Source organism: Hetaerina americana, unplaced genomic scaffold (assembly GCF_022747635.1).
Source record: "Hetaerina americana unplaced genomic scaffold, ioHetAmer1.1.p SCAF_3, whole genome shotgun sequence".
NCBI lineage: Eukaryota > Metazoa > Arthropoda > Insecta > Odonata > Calopterygidae > Hetaerina > Hetaerina americana.
Window position 1 is genome coordinate 87,517,826 of NW_027286874.1, and position 22,692 is coordinate 87,540,517.

A 22,692-nucleotide genomic window follows, 5' to 3' on the forward strand; every position below is an offset into this window, starting at 1 on the left:
CGACCCTATATACAGGGTCGCACCCAAAATTGGTAGGACTGATTTTTTTACAAGAATTTTATTGACGATATACTTACATCGACTTAATAATCTTCAAAGTATGCTCCTTGAGCTGCTACACACTTATTATAACGTTGCTCCCATTCCCCGTATGCCCGCTGGAAATTTTCTTTGGGGATGCCGTTGATGACCCTCGTCGAAGCCTCTTGAACGGCCTTTATCGAGTCAAAACGTCGTCCCTTGAGCTGTCTTTTCATCATGGGGAAGAAGAAGAAGTCCGGTGGCGCCAGATCGGGAGAATAGGGCGGGTGCGGCAACGTGGCTACGCCGTATTTGGCCAGGAGCTGTCTGATGACGAGCGCGCCATGGCACGATTTTCGGCACCATCTTGGCGCACACCTTGCGCATGGCCAAATCCTGTGAAATAATGCGTTGGACGTTGGATGCAGACAGACCCAACTGGTCTGCAATTTCTTCACTGGTTAAGCGTCGGTCTGTGTTCAGCAGTGTCCTCACTCTGTCCACATTCGTGTCGGTTCTTGCCGTCGACGGCCGTCCGGAGCGATGGTCGTCTTCAACGAGCTCCCTACCCTCTTTAAACAACTTGTGCCACTCAAATACTGTGGAACGTCTTGAGGCAGTGCCCCCATAAAGCCTGCTTGATCATATCGAGGGTCTCAGTTGCCGTCTTCCCGAGTTTCGCACAAAACTTCACGGAATAACGTTGCTCTAAATTCAGATTCATTTTATTTTTCGACGCGGACAAAAAACTTGCTTCACTAAAAACGGTGTCCTTACTCAACGACAGCCTGCAAGTGACTGAGGTTGGTGTCGGTCTGTTGCTAAGAGCCCCCTCCACCTTACCCTGCCAGGCAGACCCCCCTCCACCGCTTCCTTCGCGCCAGAGAAAATCAGTCCTACCACTTTTGGGTAAGACCCCTGTATATATATATATATATATATATATATATATATATATATATATTGCTCAGTTCCTTTCTTCTCTGCCTTGAGAAAGGTGGCAGCGCCACCGATAGTTCGGCATACGTGTGGTTTTCACAGTCTGACATCCGACACTACAATAAATCTTTCTTCGATTCTGTTTACTTATTTATTTTCTCCATATGAATGTTTAATGAGCTTTTTCTTAACACCCATACTCAACGTCCATGTCAGCGATTCCTTCCTCCTTGTGAAATCTGGTTTGCCTGACGCAATTCTTCTTCTTATGTTCCTTCAATTTGGCCATTTTGGTTTAAGATATTCTTCGTCCATCTCTTGTTATGATCCCACATTTTAATACCCAAATTAGCTTTTCTCTTTCTCTAATACTCCATGGCCTTTGTTTTGTTTCCTCTCCCTATCGCACTGGCTTTCCAATGCGCTCCCTTGCATCTTGCAACCCTTTCGCTGACTGACGGACTAGAGCTTGATCATCCGCGTACTTAACAAATTTCTTGAATTTTTCACCAACCTCCTTCTGATCTCCAGTATCTGACATTCAATTTTTACCATTTACTCCACGTATAAGTTGAGAAGCACCATTGATAGTTAAGATAATCAAATTGTAGTGAAAAAACTTCCTAACGCTGTTTATTCCGACTTTTCATCTGCCCCTCGCACATAATCAGCCTGTGGTACCAACAGATTGAGAATCCTATCCAACCAATATAATCATATTTTCTGCAATGCATTCAGTTATTCTATCCAATTTACTCTATCTAATACCGCTGAACAGCCTACAAAATAGTCAAATACATCCTGATTGAACTCATTGCTGCTATGGCATAATACGTTCCTCTTCATTTTCTGAACTGAAGCTGATCATCCCCTAAATAATCATTTTCCCTCCTCTGTATCCTCATTTATGATTCTGACGAACAATGGAGCTGAGTGCGAAACCAAACTTATTATTCTGTGGTTCTCACATCATGTAGTCTTTACCTTTTTGGGAATAGTAAATAACACTGATCTAACTCAATCTTCCAGCAAAATCTCCTCTTTTCTCATAAATGCTACGAATAGATCCAAAGAAACTCTTCCTCCCAAGTACTGCCTCCCAAGTACTGCCTCGCACTTACGTTTTCTTGATAGATAATGAATATTTGTGAAAAGGCATATATTTATGAATTTAATTTTACTCCGACTGTCAGAGTATATCATCAAAGCAACTTTTTAAATATCAACTTAGTCACTTTTCAAATGCAAATAACCAGCACGTCAGTCTCGCTGGTATCGAGATGAAAATCTTATAGGGAATGAAACGAATGAAGCATTGGAATTCGTTTGCTTTTCCCATTAATCCGTTGATTAGTCTCAAGCTCATTACTTTAGAAATTAATGTGGACGACTATCCCACGCGTTCGCGAACTTAAAACTCAGTGACTCTTGCTTGAACTCGCCTTCTGCCCCGGCTATGATGCCGGGTTCACTTTCTCCAGCGACTCTTTACGATGGCAGTATTCTTGGGAGCAGGTTTCGGAATTCCCTTCTCCCATTTTTTATTCCCTAATCTACTTTCATAATCAAGATTAAACTTGTCGCGTAATGAATAGTTTTGACACACATTACACAGATCCGCCGGCATAACAAATCGTTGCACCGTCTCCTGCTATGTATCTCTAGCGAGCGAGATTCCGCGCGCGACGTTTAACATTGCAGCCAAATCGAAACGGTTTCCGACCAGCATCCAGAAATAAATCACGAGCTTAACAGCCTCCATAATGAGTGCACGCGTTGGTTTAAATATCATAAACACCTGCGAGTCGAGGGAGAGGTATCCGGTGCATATGCCCGTATATATATGCTCGTGATCGCGGTTAGATGTTCGCGAAACTCAGTCGCCCTTTATCTTGATGTTTGTGGCACCATTACCTTAAATGCGTTCAATAAATGACAAGGTAAGTAGCCCACAGATCTTACACGATTGAAGAGCAATATCTTTGGTTCCCTGTGGTTCCCTGCGAACACTAAAAATGAAGTTATGCCTCGAGGTGAAACTTTATGTAATCGTTTGTTAATGGGGAGAAAAAAATGAGAGTTTATGATTCCACAATCTATGTACAACCCTGTTTTCGTTGTCATGAGTCAATTTTAAAACCTCTGGGGGAACCCATAAAATAAAAATATTTTCTATGAAACCGTACTTTTCCTCCTAATACTAATTATTTTGACAGCAAAGCGATGCGTTCGAGTTCGTCTAACTACAACATTTGAAAATTTTGAAGAAAAATTAAGTCATATTTAAAATAATCAATATTAGAATGCACCAATGTCATAGCAAAATACAAATAATTTATGAACTAAAAAATGAGCCAAATACCAGTCAATCAGTTGCCCAGAGGGAGAATACGTCCCAGGTTCCATTCCAAATTCTATGATATTTATTTTTCTAAAATCTTAATAAAAGTGTTGATTTTAGAATAACAATTATTATAGAGTTTATATCGTATGTTTTTAGATTTCTACACTTCGAAGTTGAAGCATTCTAATTCGCATTAGCGGATGATTTTGTTAAAGGTTACTACAGTATCTTTGTAATATCTCGCAGTTTCTTTGAGAGAGTAGTTTCTCTTCGAATAATGCGCCCATTGCGGTTTTATGATACAAAGCTCCGGTGCATATGATTAATTTATCCCCTTTAGACACGAAATAGGATTTAAAAAAATAGAAACAACAGCGATAAAAAATCGAATCGTAGTTTTCACGAAGCATAGACCCAGATTTTCTCTTCGAGAGTTGGCGGTTGAAACCTTTTAAAAAACTCTTTCACTTTCGACGGAACGAAAGAGGCTTGAGTCGGCACGAATGCAAAGGGGGAGCTCTTTATCTCTTTAATCAGCAAGAGCACGAATATGACTTATATAAATTATGCTAGCAAATATGCATTCATGACTCAAACAACTAGACAACGAGATAATTACTCGCAATCACTCCTCCACGGGACAGCCATGGCCTAGGAACGGATTCAACTTGTGGCCTGTTTTTCTTATCACTTGCTTCAGGGCATCATATTTCTTATCCCATCCCCTTATCGCCGACCAGCCCTTTCGCTTCTTGCATTTCATATTTCAGTCTCTGCATTTCAGATCATACACGGCGCGGCACTACGTTTTATCCCAGGAATACGTGAGTTTGGTCCTCAGGGACCTGGAACAACTTAAACAGCCAAGTTGCTTGGATACCTCCTGCAGTCGCCAGGATTGTATTGAGAAGTATTGAAGTTTTTCAGGACCCCCGAACGTCTTACTTGAATTCCAATTAAACCCCGAATCGTTTTAATTTTATCTGGTTTTTATGTAAAATTTCAAACCATCATTATAGTTCCTAGAGGTTAACTTTGAAAGGTGAGGGTGGACCTCAATCCGAAAGAACTAACAATTATAAGGAAATGTGACTATAAAATGTTTGGGGAATAAAGGGAGCCAATTCCTTTTCCTTGTGCTCCATTTGTTTCCCCACGACGGTTTGGTGACCAGAAAATCATGCCGCCGAATTATAGATGGAGTTAGTCCACGTACTTCACCCCGGATTAGAATTTGGGAAATTCTGGTCACTATCCGACAGCTCTACAAACTGGACTGCCATGCATGTCCCTCTCCGAAATATCCTGCGAATTAAGCAAAGAAAAAATAGAATGATCGAGTATAAATTTTGTTACGTAAACTTTAGTTAACTCTAAATTATTCTTAATTGAACTGAGTTGCATTAGCTTGTTTCAGTATATCCACCATTGAATAGAGCAAAAAATTAGTTACGCCGAGGGGAAATATTACCGTTATGGTTTGCTAACTGCATTTCTTTGATCAATGACCTCGCAAAATGGTCTTATTTGTCTTTGTCAATGTTTATTTTCTCATATTTTGATCCTCTAACCTGATATTTAGCTTTTAACCTCAAAATAAGTCACAAATAAATGTTTACTTGGTGCGTTATGCAATTACCATGGGAAATTAACGCAAAGGTCTCGGCTCAAATTTTTGAAAATGCATGATTTCTAAAACAAATAAAATAAGTATATTTTTCCTATTATTTTATTATGCTAACATAAATAGTTTGCATCTCCATTGACCGTAGATGGTATGTAATCAAATATAAGTCATCAGCAGTGATGTAAACTGGTGACTACAAGAGTAATAAAATGTATCAGACTCCATGAAGTACGAAATATTCCAAATAAAGTAGTTTTTGTATCAAACTGAACGGTGTAACCCGATATCCTAATGCGCTCACTGCGCTTGATCCAAACTGCGTCGGTATTATTCAAATTAATGCGGGAATGAGTTCCCTCGAGGGCAATCTTTGAAATTCATGAAAATGTCCTTGCATATCCGCCCGTAATTTTTTCCCTTCCCCATCCAAGCCAATCAGCATAGCAACATTGTTGATGCCATAAGCTGAGAAAGCGATAAATTCTCTGAGACTTGAATGACATTTGTTCAATAGTCGGCCAACTGGGTCACTCGTTTCCCCCCAGAACGGGCGAACATTATGGATGGAAATGGTGAGCTTTTCGATCGAACCTTTAAGCAATGAGAGGCTGGGTGTTGGAATGAAAGCGCACATACAAATGCACACACTCGCGAGAGACTTTCAAACAACACGGCAATCAAAGTCCCTTCATTAAATCCACACTCACGCGTCATTCAAAGCGCGTGCCGTGTTGAGTAACGGGCCCCAACTCCGAGGGAGGTACTCGGCATGGATTTACCTGGTGAGATAGCGGTGATGCTGGAATCGGAAAGGGTTGACAACCGTCTCTTATCCAGGGCTATGCAAAGGATTCCTTGACAGGCGAACGTATTTCTCAGGAAGAAAATACTTACGTGGGCTTCAGTGTTACTCACTTTTACCTTAACACTCTTATGTCTCTATGACGCAGGTGACAATGGAAAATGGAGAGGAATACAATTTAACGATAACGAAAGAACAAGAAGAGAGTCGTAGATGAGCAGATGAGACCATTGGTGGGAAGGAATCAGAATTTTTTTAGAAAATTTTAATGAATCTACCAAAAACTTATTTATCGCAAAACGAGAATAAAGTAATTAAATAAAAAGAAAAAAATATATGTGGTATGTTTACATAAATATATCGATATATATCATTATATATATATATATATATATATATATATATATATATATATATATATATATATATATATATATATATATATATATAAATGATTTCGTGGAAGGGCCCGGGCCCGTTTGCATTTATACAAACAGGCCTAAAAAAATCCAGGAAATGGACCTGCTCGGGGTGCCGAGTCGGGTCAGCCTCTATCCCCTGGCCCCTGGGAGTTGTGTACTCCAGGGACCACTGAGTTTTAAAAGGCTCCCTAGGGGAACTCCCGGAGAGAAGATCGGCGCACATTTTCTCATCTGTCGTTCTCTCTTACTCCCGCGACCATAGTCGGCTCCTCGTTCGTGTCCGACCTCCGCGGGGAAAACCCGTCGCTGCGGCTGCTCCTGGGCGTGGACGCCGCCGCCCTCCACGGCGCCTCCAGCCAGAGGGTGTCGGATTTCGCCCACTCCACCGCCCGCCACTTGAAGAGCACCCGCCTCGATGGCCTCGAGGTCGACTTGGGTGACATCGCTGACGCCGGCTCTGCTCACGCGAAGAGGAAAGAGGGCGTCGTGTCGCTCTTCAAGGTGAGGAGGATTCGACCCTCGTGGCCCACTATTTCCCCCACCAACTGTACCCTCTCCTCGCCCAGCACCCCCCACCACTTGTATAGTTCAAATTAAATGCATGGACTCCTGAATAATAACGTTCAATTTTCCGCAAACCTCGTGATATTCCATTCCAGTAACTTTCTCTCAAAATTCAAAAGCCACGACCATTGATCTGATTGGTCTGATCCCCCACCGGCTATGATTTATCGTGAAGTTCAAAAAATGCAAAATGGTGAGGTTTGAATTTGGCTCAGGAATAGAATAAGGGTGAGCTCTTAAGAGAAGTAGTTCATTTCATATCGTATAATAGATAGGTTGTGTCTTGAATGGCGTGGTAGCTTAGTGGCTAGAGCGTTCGGCCATTGACCCAAAAGATTCCGTTTACAAATCCCTTGCAAAGCTTTCGGATAGCCCTACCCTGAAAATCCTATCGGGAAATTTTCTAGAACTTCGTGGCTAACCGTATGACGGCACAGGAAATGGAACTCGCCAACCTTAATACCCTATTAAATCCATACTAAAAAGCTTTGTGCTTTTTCACAGATTTTTATTATAAGGTACAACGCATTTCACCGACTTGCGGCATCATCAGGTACACATTTTTTCAACAAACAGTGTTCAGGACATAGTGGGGGTGGGGAGGAGAAGAAGGGCCTGAGAGGGGTGGAGGGGATCGGGTGAGTTGAAGGGTTGGTTTTAACATATCCAGGCTAGTTTCTCGGGAAGGAGTGGGGAGGAGGACGGGAACGCTCAGGACAGAGTGGGGGTGGGAAGGGGAAGAAGGCGAAACGCGTTGTACCTCATAACAAAAATCTGTGGAAAAGTATAGTCTTTTTAGTATTGATAATAAATACTTCCACGAGGTGAAGCCTGAAACAGTAGAATATATCATGTTATCGTTTGAATTCTATGCATCTTAAAACAGTGTGGTATGAGCCCAAGGTTCACTTACTTCACTTAGCCAACCTTCGGATTAATTAGTGTAGATCGATGGAACTTGCCGTATCACAAAGACAACTAAATCCTTCACCAATACGTCATCAAAAAATGTTTCTCAAGTATATTAATGAAGCTTCTATTGCCGTAAATTCCCTTAACGTTCTACACATAGGCTACCACATCATTTAAGCCACGAACCATAGGTATCTTATTTCTAATTTATTCGCGGTCGAAATTTGGGATGAGGCATTTGGAAAACAAAAATCATCGGATACGCCAAAGAATATCTCAGCGTAGAGAAAATTGCCCAATATTTCTTCCCGTTAAAATGAGTTCGCAAATTCCATGGGTAAAATATTTCAGTTTATCGGCTTCATGAGTTTTCCTCAATCAAATTTCCATGAATAAAACCACCGGTAAAAATTTAATGTAAGTTTAGATGTCTCTCCCGGTGGTTGACGATTGCGATGGTTCCTGTATCCCCGAAAAACTGGGGAACTACTTCTTTTCCCTCTCTCTGCTAACCAGTTTTTATTTACATATTTACTGACATATTTTATTTTTTATTATTAAGTTTATGACACGCAAACTCATACTCTACAAATCAGTGAATTATACATACATGTACAAGAAATAATTTATGATTTTTTTTGTATTTTATTTTTGGATACAACTTTCAAAATAGCTCTACATTAAATATAGACAAGTCTCTTATCATTAAGGCTATTATGCACATAATGTATGTGATAATGATTGAACTATTCCTCTAAATACCTTCTCATGCTTAATTCACTGAGTTATTTGTTACGGTACTTAAATAATATAAAGTTTTAATATTTTCTTCAGTACAACTGAAAGCGTATTTTGCGCTGCTAAACATTTTATTTTCGGTAAACGTTAAATTAGGATTTGAAACAAATTATAAATATTGAATTATCTCATGCGACGCTACATATTTACGTTTATGCTACCAATTGTTCTGTGAATACTTAAAGGGGCATCTTGTCCCAAGACATCCATGAATACATATGTTTGATATCCTTGCAGACCCTCCGCGAGGAGATGGACGCTTCCGCTGGAGATGACTCCGAAGAGGACCGCACTCTTCTCCTCCGCCTGCCCGTTCGCCCAGAGGCCCTGGCCAAGACTTACGACCTCAAACCCCTCTCCAAGTGAGTACGGCGAGGGCACACCACGCCAAAACCACGAACGAGCGGGAAGAGGCGCGCAGCTACCTGCCGCCCATCCAGCGGCGTCCCACGGCGCTAATGACTTACTCTGTTTTACGCCATCCTTTTGCTTTTGCTTCTTCCTCGAGAACTTTGCCCTCCGGGAGTACATGAGGGCAGTGCTCCCATTGGGGGAGCATAAGGGGTAGAGGGAAGCGTCGATATCCACCGTGTGTGTGATCATTGGTCTCTTGAGAGGGAGAGGCCGAAGGGGGGAGTGGTCCCCGGTGGGACGGAGCCAATACACCCTTCCCCATGTTTATGTAATTCGTCCATAATGGGGAGGTCAATGGGTTCCGGACTGGCGCTCCTCGTCTGTGGTTTGGGCAACGTTGAAGCACTTCCCGTGCTTTCTTGGGACTTCAACCGTTCTCAAAAGAACTCTACTCTTCCCAAACTTTTCTAGGCAGTAGTCAAGGGAGATATATCGCAGGACTCAAGCGTCTTAATAATACGACACTGAACGTTTCAATACACTGCTCCATAGCAAACTATTCTTGAACACATACTTTCTACTACTCTTTATTTGGTCCAACATGTCTATCGTCTTCCTCCCTCTGCTTCACTCAACCCAAAATTTTGGCCTCTATTACTGCCTTTAACATGCCATTGTTTCTCAGTCTCACTGGATCAACCTATCCTGCTTTTTCATGTTTCTAACTCTAACTTTCTCTCTTTTCCTTCCATGGCTCGAACTTCTTTATTTGTTTTCCATTCTTTCAATTTAATTATCTCCTTTCTTCTCCACGCCCTTACCTCCACACCCACACTCCACTATATACTTATTCTCCTCCACCGATGACCACGTTTCCCAGTCAAATATGACGTGGATAATGAAAACTGTTTTAGAATTCCACACAATTTATGAGTAACCAATCGATTTCAATACCTTTAATGCACCATTTTCAAGGTGATAATTTCAAATCAACCTAAAAAGAGTACCTTGTATTTTAACTTGAAAATGGCGATAAATATGTTGGAATCGATTGGCTTCTTATGTGGTGGTGGTAAACTAAAGTATGTGGAACGGTGCCACGAAGTATTTTCATTACCCACTCGGAATATCACTAGATTCCACTGAGTAATGATTGAGTTGTTCAAGTGTATTTAAGCTTATATCCCTAGCTATTAGCGGGTACAGCTACTGAGCGGTGAGTTCTGGGTTTATACCCGGTGATGCCTCTAGATATTGATACATTTAAGTCACAGCAGTGTGCAGATCCCATCTCGATGGGGAAACCCTTATTTAAGTCACCTCCAACAAGTTATCGTATTTTAGCATCTACTCTAAGGTATGCAATTCTCATGATCCTAACGATTATTTAACATTTTTTCATACTTGAAGATAACCAATATTCCTCGCATATCACATTGCGAAGACACTCAAAGAGTATCAAATTATGTGAAATGTAAAAAAAATACATGGTGCAATTTCAACAAGAATGCCATTATCGATAGCACAAATCTTTAGGCCTAATGACCATTTGGCATTGTTTTTAGGGATTCGATGGCGCTTTGTGCATTTTGATTGAGAATTGACTTTCTGAATGTTCACCTTGCCTTTTATCTATGTCCCTATGATTAATATTATTTAAACTTGCGGGAAAATGATTGACTGAACTTTTTGACACATCAAAATCAACGGCGAAAGGCGAAATTTTTAGGAACAAAACTCGATGTGAGCACCTTTAGCAAAGTATCCTCGTGAGAAAATATTAGATTACTATAGATTACAGAATTATAACATGATACAAATAGCTTGCAGCGCATGCAAGTATAATACGTTTTGCCATGCGTTTTCCACCTCTTCATCCCTCAGAAATTGGAGTAAATATATATTTTCTAAAATTCAGGTGTCATTAAAACGGTTAATTAATATTATTTGTGTACTCAAAGAGAACTTTGGGCTCATATGTGTGCGTATTATTTTCTCTAATTATAGGATTTTATACGTTAATGTGCGAGATGACGTATTGAATAGAGTTTTAAAAACTTGACAGAATATAGTTTCACATATTGCGCCAATGTTAACACTGGGCGATGTATCCCTGAGCATCTGCAACCCGCGTGTGTTTATCTCTTGGGCGTCGTCAGTCGATTGACCACGAGTGACTCGAATAAATTCAAACGCTGGAATTTCGAAGATTCCTCCGAGGCGACCCATCAATTCCCACCAATGAATCACGGCATAGGAAGAGAAAGACAATGGAAACACGGAACCTCTACGTTCTCCCGGACGAGCCGCGCAGCTTTTTAAGCGTCCATAAAAAAAATAAATTCTCTCAAAGCTTACTCTTGACGCGCCCATCGAGTCCGCAAATTTTCTCACGACGCTGGTTAAATACGATTTGTAAAAATTAAAGTGACTGCATCCTATGAGATTGAAAAATTATGAAAATTCATTCGGGTATTAATGCCTAAATTACAGCACTTTTCTAGTAGTCAAAAGGCTTTTTTTTAACTAATGTCAGCAAATCACGCCTTGAAACTACATAATTTTTCCATCCGGGTGCTTTTTAGCTCTTCTTTTTAATTTGCGAGAATCTTGCATAATTTTCATTTCTTTACATCGGTCCTCATCAACATCATCAATTACTATTTCAATCCGGCAATTGGTTGAGTGCAACCCTCCACTCTTCCCTTCATAACTCCCTCGTACTCCCTGAAAACTCTTCGTCCAACGATCTACTTAATTAGGCCTACGGATTTGTTCTTTTTTGTCTTCCTCGCGGCGTTTTTCCAACAGTACTCCCTTTTTTCATATGCGTAACAAATCAATTGGTGTTTCGATGAGTGCCGAAACCATCTGGTTCGTCTTTTCCTTTTAAGATGTGCGCCGTATACCCTTTTTCTCTTTCGCTCATCGGTGTACTTCTCCTACCTAATTTTGTCTATTCATATGATATTCATTGTCTGCATCGAGGACTAGGATTCTAAGACATCTATTTTCTCCGGTCTGATTATATAATGCACATAATATAAATGAGGGATGTAGTAGTCCAGTGGGTAGAGCGTTGGAACACTACTCTGAGTGCCCGAGTTCCATACCCGGGCACACCTCTCTGGGAACCCTACTTTTTACCAAATCTGCGTGATTTTTCAAGTACCAGAACTTTATGGGAAACCACAGGCGGTACACGGAAAGGAACTGGTCCCCTTAAACTTATGTGAAAATTAACACGCCGTTGGGCTTAGTATTGGGTGAGCTCTGCCCTCACCTACAAATCCGACCTTCGGGTTGATAATTGTGTTCTAATAATAAAAATATAATAAAACATAAAAAAAGAGTTTGTCAATATAACGGCATAATTCACATGGATGCTTTAATTTAATAATTCCTTGTTCATGAAATTTTCTTCTTCAAGCTTAGCAGTTGCATCTTCGTGGTGAATGCCCTTTCAACTTGAGATTGTCCTATCTGTATCTGTTGAGCTTATTTTAACCCATGTTGTACTTCTCCTGATGTAAATTAGTTGGTCCGATTGTTTTAATTTGTCTCCTTTAAAATAAAGCCCTGTTTTTATAAATGGTGAGTATAAAAAGTATCGGTCAAAGTTTAGAAAAAAAATCCTCAAAATTCTGCGAATTACATCCCTTGAGCGTCGACACACTTTTGCCTGCGGCTTTTCCAATACTCGAAGGCTCCCTGGTAGGTGGATTCTGGCAGGTCCTTAACGGTGTGCGGGTAATCTTCTTCGATGGCACTTTGAGTCCCACGGCGGTGTCCTTAGAGGGAGGATTTCACTTTTGGAAATAGGAAATGGTCTGCTGGTGCCAAGTTGGGACTGTAAAGGGGTTGGGAAATCGTCGCGATGACACTGTAGAAGGTCTTCGCAAGCAGACATTTGATTCTGCTTTTGGTCATCCGTCAAGACCTTCGGGACGAGTTTAGCGCAGATCTTTCGCTTTGGTGATAATGGTGTGAACTGTCATCTTATTAATGCCAATACGATCTACGATCATACGAGCACTTTAACTGACTGTCTGACTTTCAGCACATCACGCACACATCAGGAAAAAATTGCTATCGATACTTTTCATACAAACCTCGTACACAACTACATAAATAACCCAATATCCTCCAAAAAGGTGTGTGGCGGGGGGTGCGAGCACCAGGTGGGATAAGATATGGATAAGGGAGGATTAAGGAGAGGAAGGGAAAAAGAAAAAATATTCACAAAATAACTTTGAAAAAACTTTCAAATTTATATACATACTGGCCGACTCCACATGCTAGCATTTTACATGGTTATTCTCATATTATATGATGAATGCACTTTTTGGTTTCTGATGAACTTGAAGCAACAAATTTTATTTTAAATTAGTAGAATTATATTTTTAATACTTTTGTGATGACCGATGTATCAAAAACTAAAGGTATGCCTCGTGTTGGAGGAATATCACAATTATTACGATAAAATTAATCTAATTATTTCAATATTGGGAGGATGAGTCTAATGAATTAAAAAAATGAGTCGTATAAAAGAATATTTCCTGTGTAATAATTCATAAAATATAAATTTCTTCAAATGAATCTGGTAATTATGTCTGCTCGATGAAAATCTTTAGAAGTGAAATCTTCATCTTCCACCCGCAGGTACGTCGATTACTTCACCGTCTCGACCCACAACATCACGGATGCTTCCGAGAAGGATGTCACCTACCACCACAGTCGCCTCATGGGCTTGGCTGATATTCTTAACACGGTACGTCTTGTTTCGCAATGGAAGAGTTTGTGCAAGTGATGTAATACGTAGACTGTCGTTCTTTCTTCTTTGTATTTGGTAAGTATTTGTCTTTCATTTTACTTATGATTCACGCTGATCCGCAGACTTTCCCGCGCGAATGTTGAACATCGGACTGACCACAAAAGTTTTTCATGTAGATATACATTACATCTACATAATACCCCGCAAACCGCCGCAAGGGCGTGTGGCGGGGGGTTTTAGGTCACCAGACACGCTGCTAATTCTAATTATTGCGCGATTGCTGTCATACCTTTTTGCTCTCTAATGGTACGAGGAGGATAAAACGACATTTTCATTATATCATTTCTGCATTATAGCATTTTATATCTCCCTGATTTTACACTCGTGAGATGATCTACCATAGTAAGTCGGAGCCTCTAATATGTCTTTAACATCCTCAGATAAGCAAACTTCCTCAGATTTACGCAGTAAATTTAACCTTTATTTAAACCTACGATCAACTAGTGGCTCCAATCCTTATTCTCCCAATAGTTTCGTAACACTGCTACTTCGTTTATAAAAACTTTTCACAAACCTAGCTGCTCTACGTTGCACTCTATCTAGTTCCAAAATTAAGCTTACCACGTGAGGATGCCATACACCTTCAGCATGCTATAGGTGGGGCCTAATTATGGTGCTATAACAAATCTGCTTGACCCTCTCATTACGATTTCCAAGAATCCTTATTTGGAATCTTAACTTTTTAGACTTGCGAAAAAAAATTGTTCCTCCAAGAATGAAGGGAAAAGGCGAGAATAAGTCTTTCAGAGTGGTAAAGGAAACTTGATTTAACTTATGACGCCGAAGAAACCATTAAGGACTCACATTATATCAGCAGATTGAACCATTATGATAAGATAGGGCGGTATACTGAAACACTAATTGATACAGGGACTTTTTTCCTCGTGCGATTCGCGATGTTAGAAAAAAACAAAAAACATCGTAAAATGACGACCGAAAGGCCTACGAAACCGATCGCTTCGAAAATGTATTCATTCAGTTACTGAAGGCTGGTGACCTAGAGACCCCTGCCACACGCCTCCTGATGGTCCAGCAGAGTGCGGCGTAGAGTAGGGAGCAGAACAGAAAACGTACGGATGATTGATTGATCAACATTCTTAGGGACTAATTGATTAATTAATGTCTCTGAGTATTGAGTAATAAAACGTGACATTAAAAACTTGGAACGGAAGTAAAATCAATTGATTGATCTTTAAATTTTTACCAAAATAATTCATTATTCATCAAATTTTGTCCAAAATTATTTAAACTGTTTGTGTAGTACAAGTTATTCTTTTCATGTACATGAAGAATAACAGTGGAATATTTCTAAATAAAATGGAAATTTCCTCAACTTTTTGGGAGTGTCATATTATGTGGAGGCGTCATTTTATTTGTTGGCTCTTTATGTTTTATGAGGATATTTTTCTCGGAGATTAGCGTTATGTTTGTTTATAATTGCCCAAATATTTTGTCTCTGACCACTACTTGTATTTTCCCTTAACTTTTACACAACTCATTATTTTTTGTGTGCTCACCGAGAAATCAAATGCTTGAATGGTCATATGATAATTCACATCGATAATTTACAACAGATTTTTTATGAAAAAACTTCCATGTATCGCAATCAGTTTTTTTAAATTGGATGAAACGATGTTTTTCAGCTAGCGATTCCCATTCCGGAGTATGTCTGAATAGATCGCGCTCTTATTCCTTCGCTTACTGCGCCTTAATATGCCGTGTCAACAACCCGCGTGCGCAATCAAAACTTTTGAAACGCACGCGCGGCGATTGTCGCAATCGCTCGACTGGATGATGGTATTTTTAAAACAGCTCTCCTTCTCCCTCCCAACAGGATTCAGTTCTGGACTTGCTCACTGGCATGGGGGCGCCACCTTCCAAGCTCATCATCTCCCTTCCGACGCAAGCACTTTCCTTCTCTCTGAAGGACGAGAGAAACAACGTGGCCCGCTCCCCCGTGGCGGGAGCCCCGGAGATCATCAGTTACGACCAGGTGAGAGAATGGGGAACGGAGGATGTCGTTGGCGACGCCTACTTAGGAGAGAGAGATCACATTGGTGTGGGCACTTCCCGAGCGGAAGCAGTCCTCGGATTTCATAAACAAATACTCCTCTAAAGGACAAACCATTTCGAAGGAACAAGGGCATTGTGATGAGTAATGATGTCTGGCGACTTGATTGGTACGGTCCTTGCTCCATTTAAAAGGAGTTGGGTTCGCCATTGTGGACAAAAAATTCTTTGATGAATAACACATGAACCTCGAGTTGCCATTGACCGCATTTGTAAGCTAACTGACGCACTTGTCCCTTACCTTGGAAGAGTCCGGGTAGTCAACATTCATCCTAAGGGAATCATTCGAGCATTAAATTGTTACTGCACAGTGATGACCTCATTATTGTCACTAGTGGCAAGATAAAAATCCGTAAAACCTATTTATGATTTTATTGAATTTGTTTTTAGCATAAAATTTTCCGGTGTAACAATCTGATAATAATACGGATAATAAGATATCTGTTGGTCGATTCCAAATAAGCTCTTAAACGCATGGATTCAAATGTGCTTACTTTCATTTCCACTGATTATGTTGTTGATTATCATGAATGAAGGAAAGAAATGGGGAGACATTTTTTGCTGGGTCATACAGGAGAACATTCAGCAATCTCTCTTAGTTTTACTTCAACCTATGGCCAATAATACTTGGAAAACATTCGATAAAAATCTTTAACAATTTGAGTTTCCATGTGCTTATTTGAGAGATATTTCATGGCTAAGTTGGTACTGAACTACAAACGAATGCATTTACTGTTTTTTACGGTTATTAACATTTGTGCTTTTATCAATGAAATCGTGCATTGAAAGTGCCTCTTCAGCATCTCTTCATAACAAAAGGCACCATTGTTCTATTCAATACAGCGGCATTTTTTTGTCTATGCAATGGAAAACCTTTTAGCAACATTGAAACATGAAATTTTCTAATCTCAGGTTGCGCGTATACCTACGTGTTGAAATTACATGATTGTTGGCGTTTTAAAACGTGTTACGCGAAAGGTGCTTCAAGACTGCAACATTTTCTTTGACTTATTTTTTTACAGGAAAGCTAATTTTTGTTTTGTGGTGGAGCCGATGCAATCGTCGCGTGTGTAGAAAAATAGTTCTTTATAGGGCTTATTAGTGTTCTTTATGACTATCCAGCTGGTACAATGATTTTGGCCCTTAAAATCGGAACATTCTCAGTTTTCTCTCGTTGGCATGAGAACCTAGAAAACAATGAAATTCAACCTATTAAAATAAATCGCGCGTAAATAAAAAAATTTAATCTACTAATCTGTTTCCTATTACAAAGTACAGGAGTATTACTTCTATTTCAACGTGTGTTCGTATGTTTTCGCCCAGTAGGCGGACGAAACTGAATTCAAGGTCCTGATAGAAACACAGCGGAGTTATTTCGCGATCGAAAATTTGTGCACGCTCCGATCTTTTTACATACCTTAGCTGCGATAGTAAAAGAGGCCATTTTTAGAATGAGTCTTAATATCCTGCCTCGTTTTAAGTTCCAAGTTTCTAGGTTTCCTCACAATTTTTGAAAGCATGCAGAGCTAAAGGATGAGTTATTGAAATGCGTGGTACGAATAGTATGGTGTTTTTCCATACTTACCTGGACTACTACAGTATGTAATACCTGTGTCCGTTAAAAACCTACCCTGAGTAAACTACTACTGAAAGTACTAATACTTATAAATAATAATAACATTCACACTAGATCTACCCTAATTTTTTCAAACATTTAATTTAAGAAAAATGAGATCTTTATTCGTGGGTAGGCGACGTGACAAGTACCAAAATAACAACCATCGCTCTGAGAATACCTTGATAGTTGTGACTGTCAGAATTCGTGGGAGATAAGTGGACAGAGCGCCTACGGTCGTTCGGAAGACCTAGGTTCGTTTACCAGTGACTTTAGATACCCCGTTTCAATAAATTCGTGTGATTGTTTGGGTAATGAATCTGCCTGGAAGACCTTAGGCGGAACGGGTAGAGGGACTCAATGTGTGAATTTCACACGCCCCAAGACTTGGTTCGCGATCATCTTTAGAATAAATCATCGCAACCAACCTACAGGTTGATTGCTGTGAGTTGTTGAATGTTTTGGTGAGCGTTTAGCACTTTTACGGGCCGGATTAAATCACTACCAGAATCGGACTGGGCGTGAAAGCCGGTTGGCAGTGGGGCAAGGCTGTGTCGGAGGGTTATGAATGTAATTCCGGACCTGAGAAACGAACTGAAGACGAACTAATTGAATGCCAAGTTCACAGCCCACCTCGTTGTTGACGCTTTCTCTGTCATCTTCTCAACCCATTTACATGTCCCTCTCCTAGTATCGAATGCTACGGCCCCTGTTTTTTCTTGTGTCCGTAGAATTGCATCTCTGCATCATCTATTGATGTGCTGGTCCAGTGTAATATATATTAAATATTATAAATCACTCTCAGCTATGCTCGCTTTCCCGTTCTCCAACATTTGCAAGGGAGTGAGAGAGAGGGAGACGATATGGGGTGATCGGACGGTCAAAGAGTCATTTCACTGATTTCAGTTTTCTTTACAAAATTTTCTTTTTTGCTTCCTAAGGTTTGCGCCATGATGAAGGAAGGCGGGTGGACCGTTGAGCGCGACGAAGATCTGACAGCTCCGTACGCCTTCAGGAACAAGACGTGGATCGCCTTCGAAGATGAGACCAGCGTCACCATCAAGGTAAAGATTATATTTGCCCTTATAATATTTTCATTGAATTTTAACGAGCAAATGACTCAACGAATTTCAGTGCCAAAAAAATGATTTGCTGCATCTCAATTCCCGTTTTGAAATGCCAGAAGTAATTTAAATAGTTGTCATTAATAAAAATAAATAGTATATTGTAAAAGTACTGCCTAAAAACGTAGAAATGTAGTAATGTCAACAGAAACGTCTTCAAAGTTTTCCCTGCATGAATGATGCATTTTGCAGTTCAAGCTTAATCTGTAGAAAATTAAAAGTTTCTCCTAATCCAAAACAAATTTAAAAATCCGTTTTATTTAAAAAAAACTATTTTTTACATCGTTTAATTTTCTCATTTGATTATTTTCAAAATACAAATGGTACCGTATCAAAAGTTTGTTGATGGAAAAAAATATCACGCTATTCCACGACAAAAATTTCGATTCTCAGCGTCATTTTCAAGCTGTTCTCCCTCAAGAGTCGCCATAAATTACCACAAATGCTATTCGGTATAAATACCCGATCCACCAAAAAGGTGTGTGGCAGGCGGTGCAAGCACCAGTTGGGACGGGTAAGTGGTAAGGGAGAAAATGAGAGAGGATGGGAAAAGGGAAAAATATTCTGTTGAAAACTATCAAACAACGTCCAATCTCTATACATGCTGGCGGAATACCCAATTCAAAACAAGGGGTTAATTCATCCAACAAATTAATTATTTGTTATGCGAAAAAAGAGAATAAAAATGAACCACAACCTCTTATACGACAGGTCTCCACAGTAGTAAGATGGGTCATAGAGAATTGAAATGTAAGGAGGAGAAATTCTTCTACAATGACATAGCTAATCTGAAAATTATCACAGAAATTAACAGAAATTAGGACGAGTACATAACAACAGGGCTTGCTCACAACTTTTCTATTCACATTCGCATTTCAGAAATTTAAAAAAATAAAAAGGTGCATCATTCTTTTCATTTCTGCTTTCTTTTGATTTCCGAGTTTTAAGTGGCAAAATACCAAATTGGTTAATTAATAATTGCACTGAAATGAGCTGATGAACGAATGAAACGAGCACTGGGTCGATGAACGAATATACTACGTCATATTATAAGTATCTGTCGTCGTATTTCTAGCGTTTTGATGATCTTTCCTTTCCAAGCTTGGCCAAAAGACGAGCACTTCCCTTTCGCGTACGCGAAGAGGCCACGTGGTAAAATCTCAGTCAACGGTCTCGAAAAAGCTATAAACATTTTCATGGCCTTTTGATGGATAAGCATCTTGTCGGTCTTAAATGAGTTACTAGTTTATTGAATGAGTAAATTAAATGAGTTTACGAATGGGTTATTTAAATGAGTTAATGTTTACAAAAAGATAAAAATATGAACTGAAAATCATTTTTTTACTTCCAAGCACCTTTCATGACAATGAAATTGGAAATTCGACTCATGGTAGATGACATCATTAGAGCCAATTTGATCACCTCTTGAAATATCGATATTTTCAAGTTGTCAAGATTGCTTCAAGGTCTCAGAATTTCCAATTTTGAAATATTCCCGAAAGATATCAGGAAAGGGACGTGGTAGGCAAGTAGCTAGAGTACTAGGCTACAAATTGGAAGTCCCTGGTCCACTATCGGGCCATCCCGAACAATCCCAACTTCCCTCAAGCTGTGCAATTTTACGGTTGCCGGATTTTCCTGGGAAAACGCAGGTGGTTCAGGGAAAGAAACTGGTCTTGTACCCTGAATGAGAGAATTTAACACACCACCGCAGGGATCGACGAGAGTTTAACCCTCGCTTATCATACTAACCTTTGGGTTGAGTGCTGTGACTTTTGTTACCATTGGAAAATCTAGAATAACTTAATGATTTTTAACAAACTTTATCAAACGTCTTCCAGTTCCCAGAGACTCCCTCTCTCGGAAATATAGGAGGGCAAGCTGAACCCAACAACTATCTTGCATAGTTAATAAAAACCACAGTTCTCTGCTTCACACTGATCACCGTCTGCACATCCCCCCAACATTCGTTACCAATGGAAGAGCTCCACACACTAACTGACCGTTCTTTCTCCTCAGGGCAAGTATGCTCTTCTCAGGGGTCTGGCTGGCGTCGCTGTCTCCTCCCTCGACGCTGACGACAGCGCCGGGATCTGCGGCAAGGGTGCCTTCCCTCTCACCAGAGCCCTCCGCAACACTATGACTACGCTGTCGCGAAAGCCTCGTGGCCTAGTGCTGCAGTCTCTGGAGGAGGAACTCCGAGGGGGAGATGCGGTGGCCCTGCCGGAGGCCTCCCTCGGAGCCGCCGTTCGACTCTCGCCCTTCCGCATCGTCCGTGTGGTGGACCGGGAAGGCGCCGTACATGTAATCAGGAGGAACTCCGAGACGAGCTTCCAGTGCTCACGTCAGGGTTACTTCCGGCACCCGCTCGGCTGCAACCAGTAAGTCACGCCACTCTCATTCTTCCTTCTGTCCCCTCTCCCCCCCCCCAGCTTGGAGTATTTAGACCATCCCCCGCGTATTCTCTGGCGACAATTCCGCGCCGTTTAAACAATATAAACCGATCTATGCGGGACCAGCGCTTGGCATGAAAATCGACCACAAAAAAACGAAGTTAATTAGGTTCTCATGAAATAGGAAAGGTAAGTTAAGCAATGAAGTTGGGGGTCATGGACTAGAAAGCTTTGCCTATATGTATATAGTGTTTTTATGCAATTCGATAATGTCTTACGGACGGTAAAAGAAGAATTGGGTCGGGCAAAGAAGCTTTTTCAAAGAGAAAGAAGTTGATGACAGGGGTCAAAAGCTAAGTTGAAACGGAAATATCGGCGAAAACTTTGATTTGGTGTGTAGTTTTGTAGCTATGGGTTCCAAACTTTCTTTTTTGAGGCAAGATAGTAAGCTTTGTTTGAAGAGTTTGGAACTGTGGTTGCGGAAAAGAACAAAATTGACATATAGGGAAACAAAGACATTTGTTTTGGGCAAGGTAAATGAAGAGAGAAAATGTTGGGAGACATTAAAAAGTGGAGTGAAGTGGCTGCAGAAGATATTGAGAGGCAAGGAAGTTGAAGACGGAAGATTGTTGGAAATGGAAGGTAGAGGCAGGAAAAGAATCCTTTCGGACGGAATGAAAGGGGTAGAATGTATTAGAGTGCTTAAATATTTTATTTTGTGGGGTTTCAGGGTATTTAATTTCGCACTAGACACGTCACATAGAAGTGAAAGTGTATGACCAATAACCTTCATTGACCTGTGGACCCCTATTAATAATAAAATAATAATTCCGCCCTGAAAATATGGCTAATGATGCCCTTTCAGGGTTAATTTCATATTAATGCATCTTGTTAGACGAGAGTTTTAGATTCATTGAACAGTTAGTGTTGGTATTCATTTTCACTCGAAATACAGTTATAGTTTCACACCTCAAAACAATGAATATCCATTTAAAACTTTGAAATATCGCCAAATTCCATAAAGTATCCCAGTTACAATGTTTCCCAAATAACTTCGTTTATTTTCACAAGCAAGTACAAATTGAAAAGATTAATTATTGTAATTCCGAATAAGTAACTGCCACATGTAAAATCAACTTAAGGATTATATTCAACTTGGTTTGCCGAATTGAAGATGAATAAGGTATTTATCCATGAGGAAGGTGATCTGTTAGTGAAAAAAACATTAACTCTGGAATTGCAACGAGTGAACATCAACGAATTTATATTTTTATGCAAGGTCAGATATTTGTCAGCATAACATTAATTTAATGTAATATATACTGTTGTTTAAATATTTACCATCACCCAGTTATCTTCACCTTAAGTCACTCACACACTCACCGAGGAAAATATTGTTTTTTTACAATAATCACGTTGTAAATTTGACATTTTGTTTCTTGGACGGTGGATAAAATTAAAATGTTTGCATTCCAACTGAAAATGAAGACTTTTGGTGCGTCAAATATTAACTGTATTAATTATTTTACTTCAGTTTCAACAAAGCTATTTATTTCACTGAAATTACAAATGAAGCACCAATGTAAAAAAACCTGCACAAAATAGTAATATCGAGATAACTAACATCGACGAGTAAAATTCATTTTGCAGGTTAACTTGTACTAATACAAATAATGGTATTTTGGAACGAGCCAACGGGAAAAATAGACTCCTACTAAAAAGCTACCCTGAACTCACGGTAAAAGGTAGCAGTTTCACCATTAGGTACTGGTGGCGCAGACTGAGTGGGTCGGCCCGGCATCAGCCGCCAAGAGCTGTTGCGAGAGTGAAGTTCACGGTGTCGGCCGCAGTACTGCGGTGTCGAAGGCAACGG

At 40.1% G+C, this 22,692-nt stretch overlaps 1 protein-coding gene across 1 annotated transcript in view; it reads left to right on the forward strand.

Moving 5' to 3' along the window:
- The window catches only part of LOC139690454 (uncharacterized), a 177,808-nt gene that overhangs the window by 149,526 nt on the left and 5,590 nt on the right, over window positions 1–22,692 (forward strand). The window contains exons 4-9 of the mRNA XM_071587909.1: window positions 6,418–6,656; window positions 8,667–8,791; window positions 13,446–13,554; window positions 15,452–15,610; window positions 18,244–18,366; window positions 20,446–20,807. Of these exons, the coding sequence (XP_071444010.1) occupies window positions 6,418–6,656; window positions 8,667–8,791; window positions 13,446–13,554; window positions 15,452–15,610; window positions 18,244–18,366; window positions 20,446–20,807 (1,117 nt within the window). The remainder of the gene's footprint in view (window positions 1–6,417; window positions 6,657–8,666; window positions 8,792–13,445; window positions 13,555–15,451; window positions 15,611–18,243; window positions 18,367–20,445; window positions 20,808–22,692) is intronic.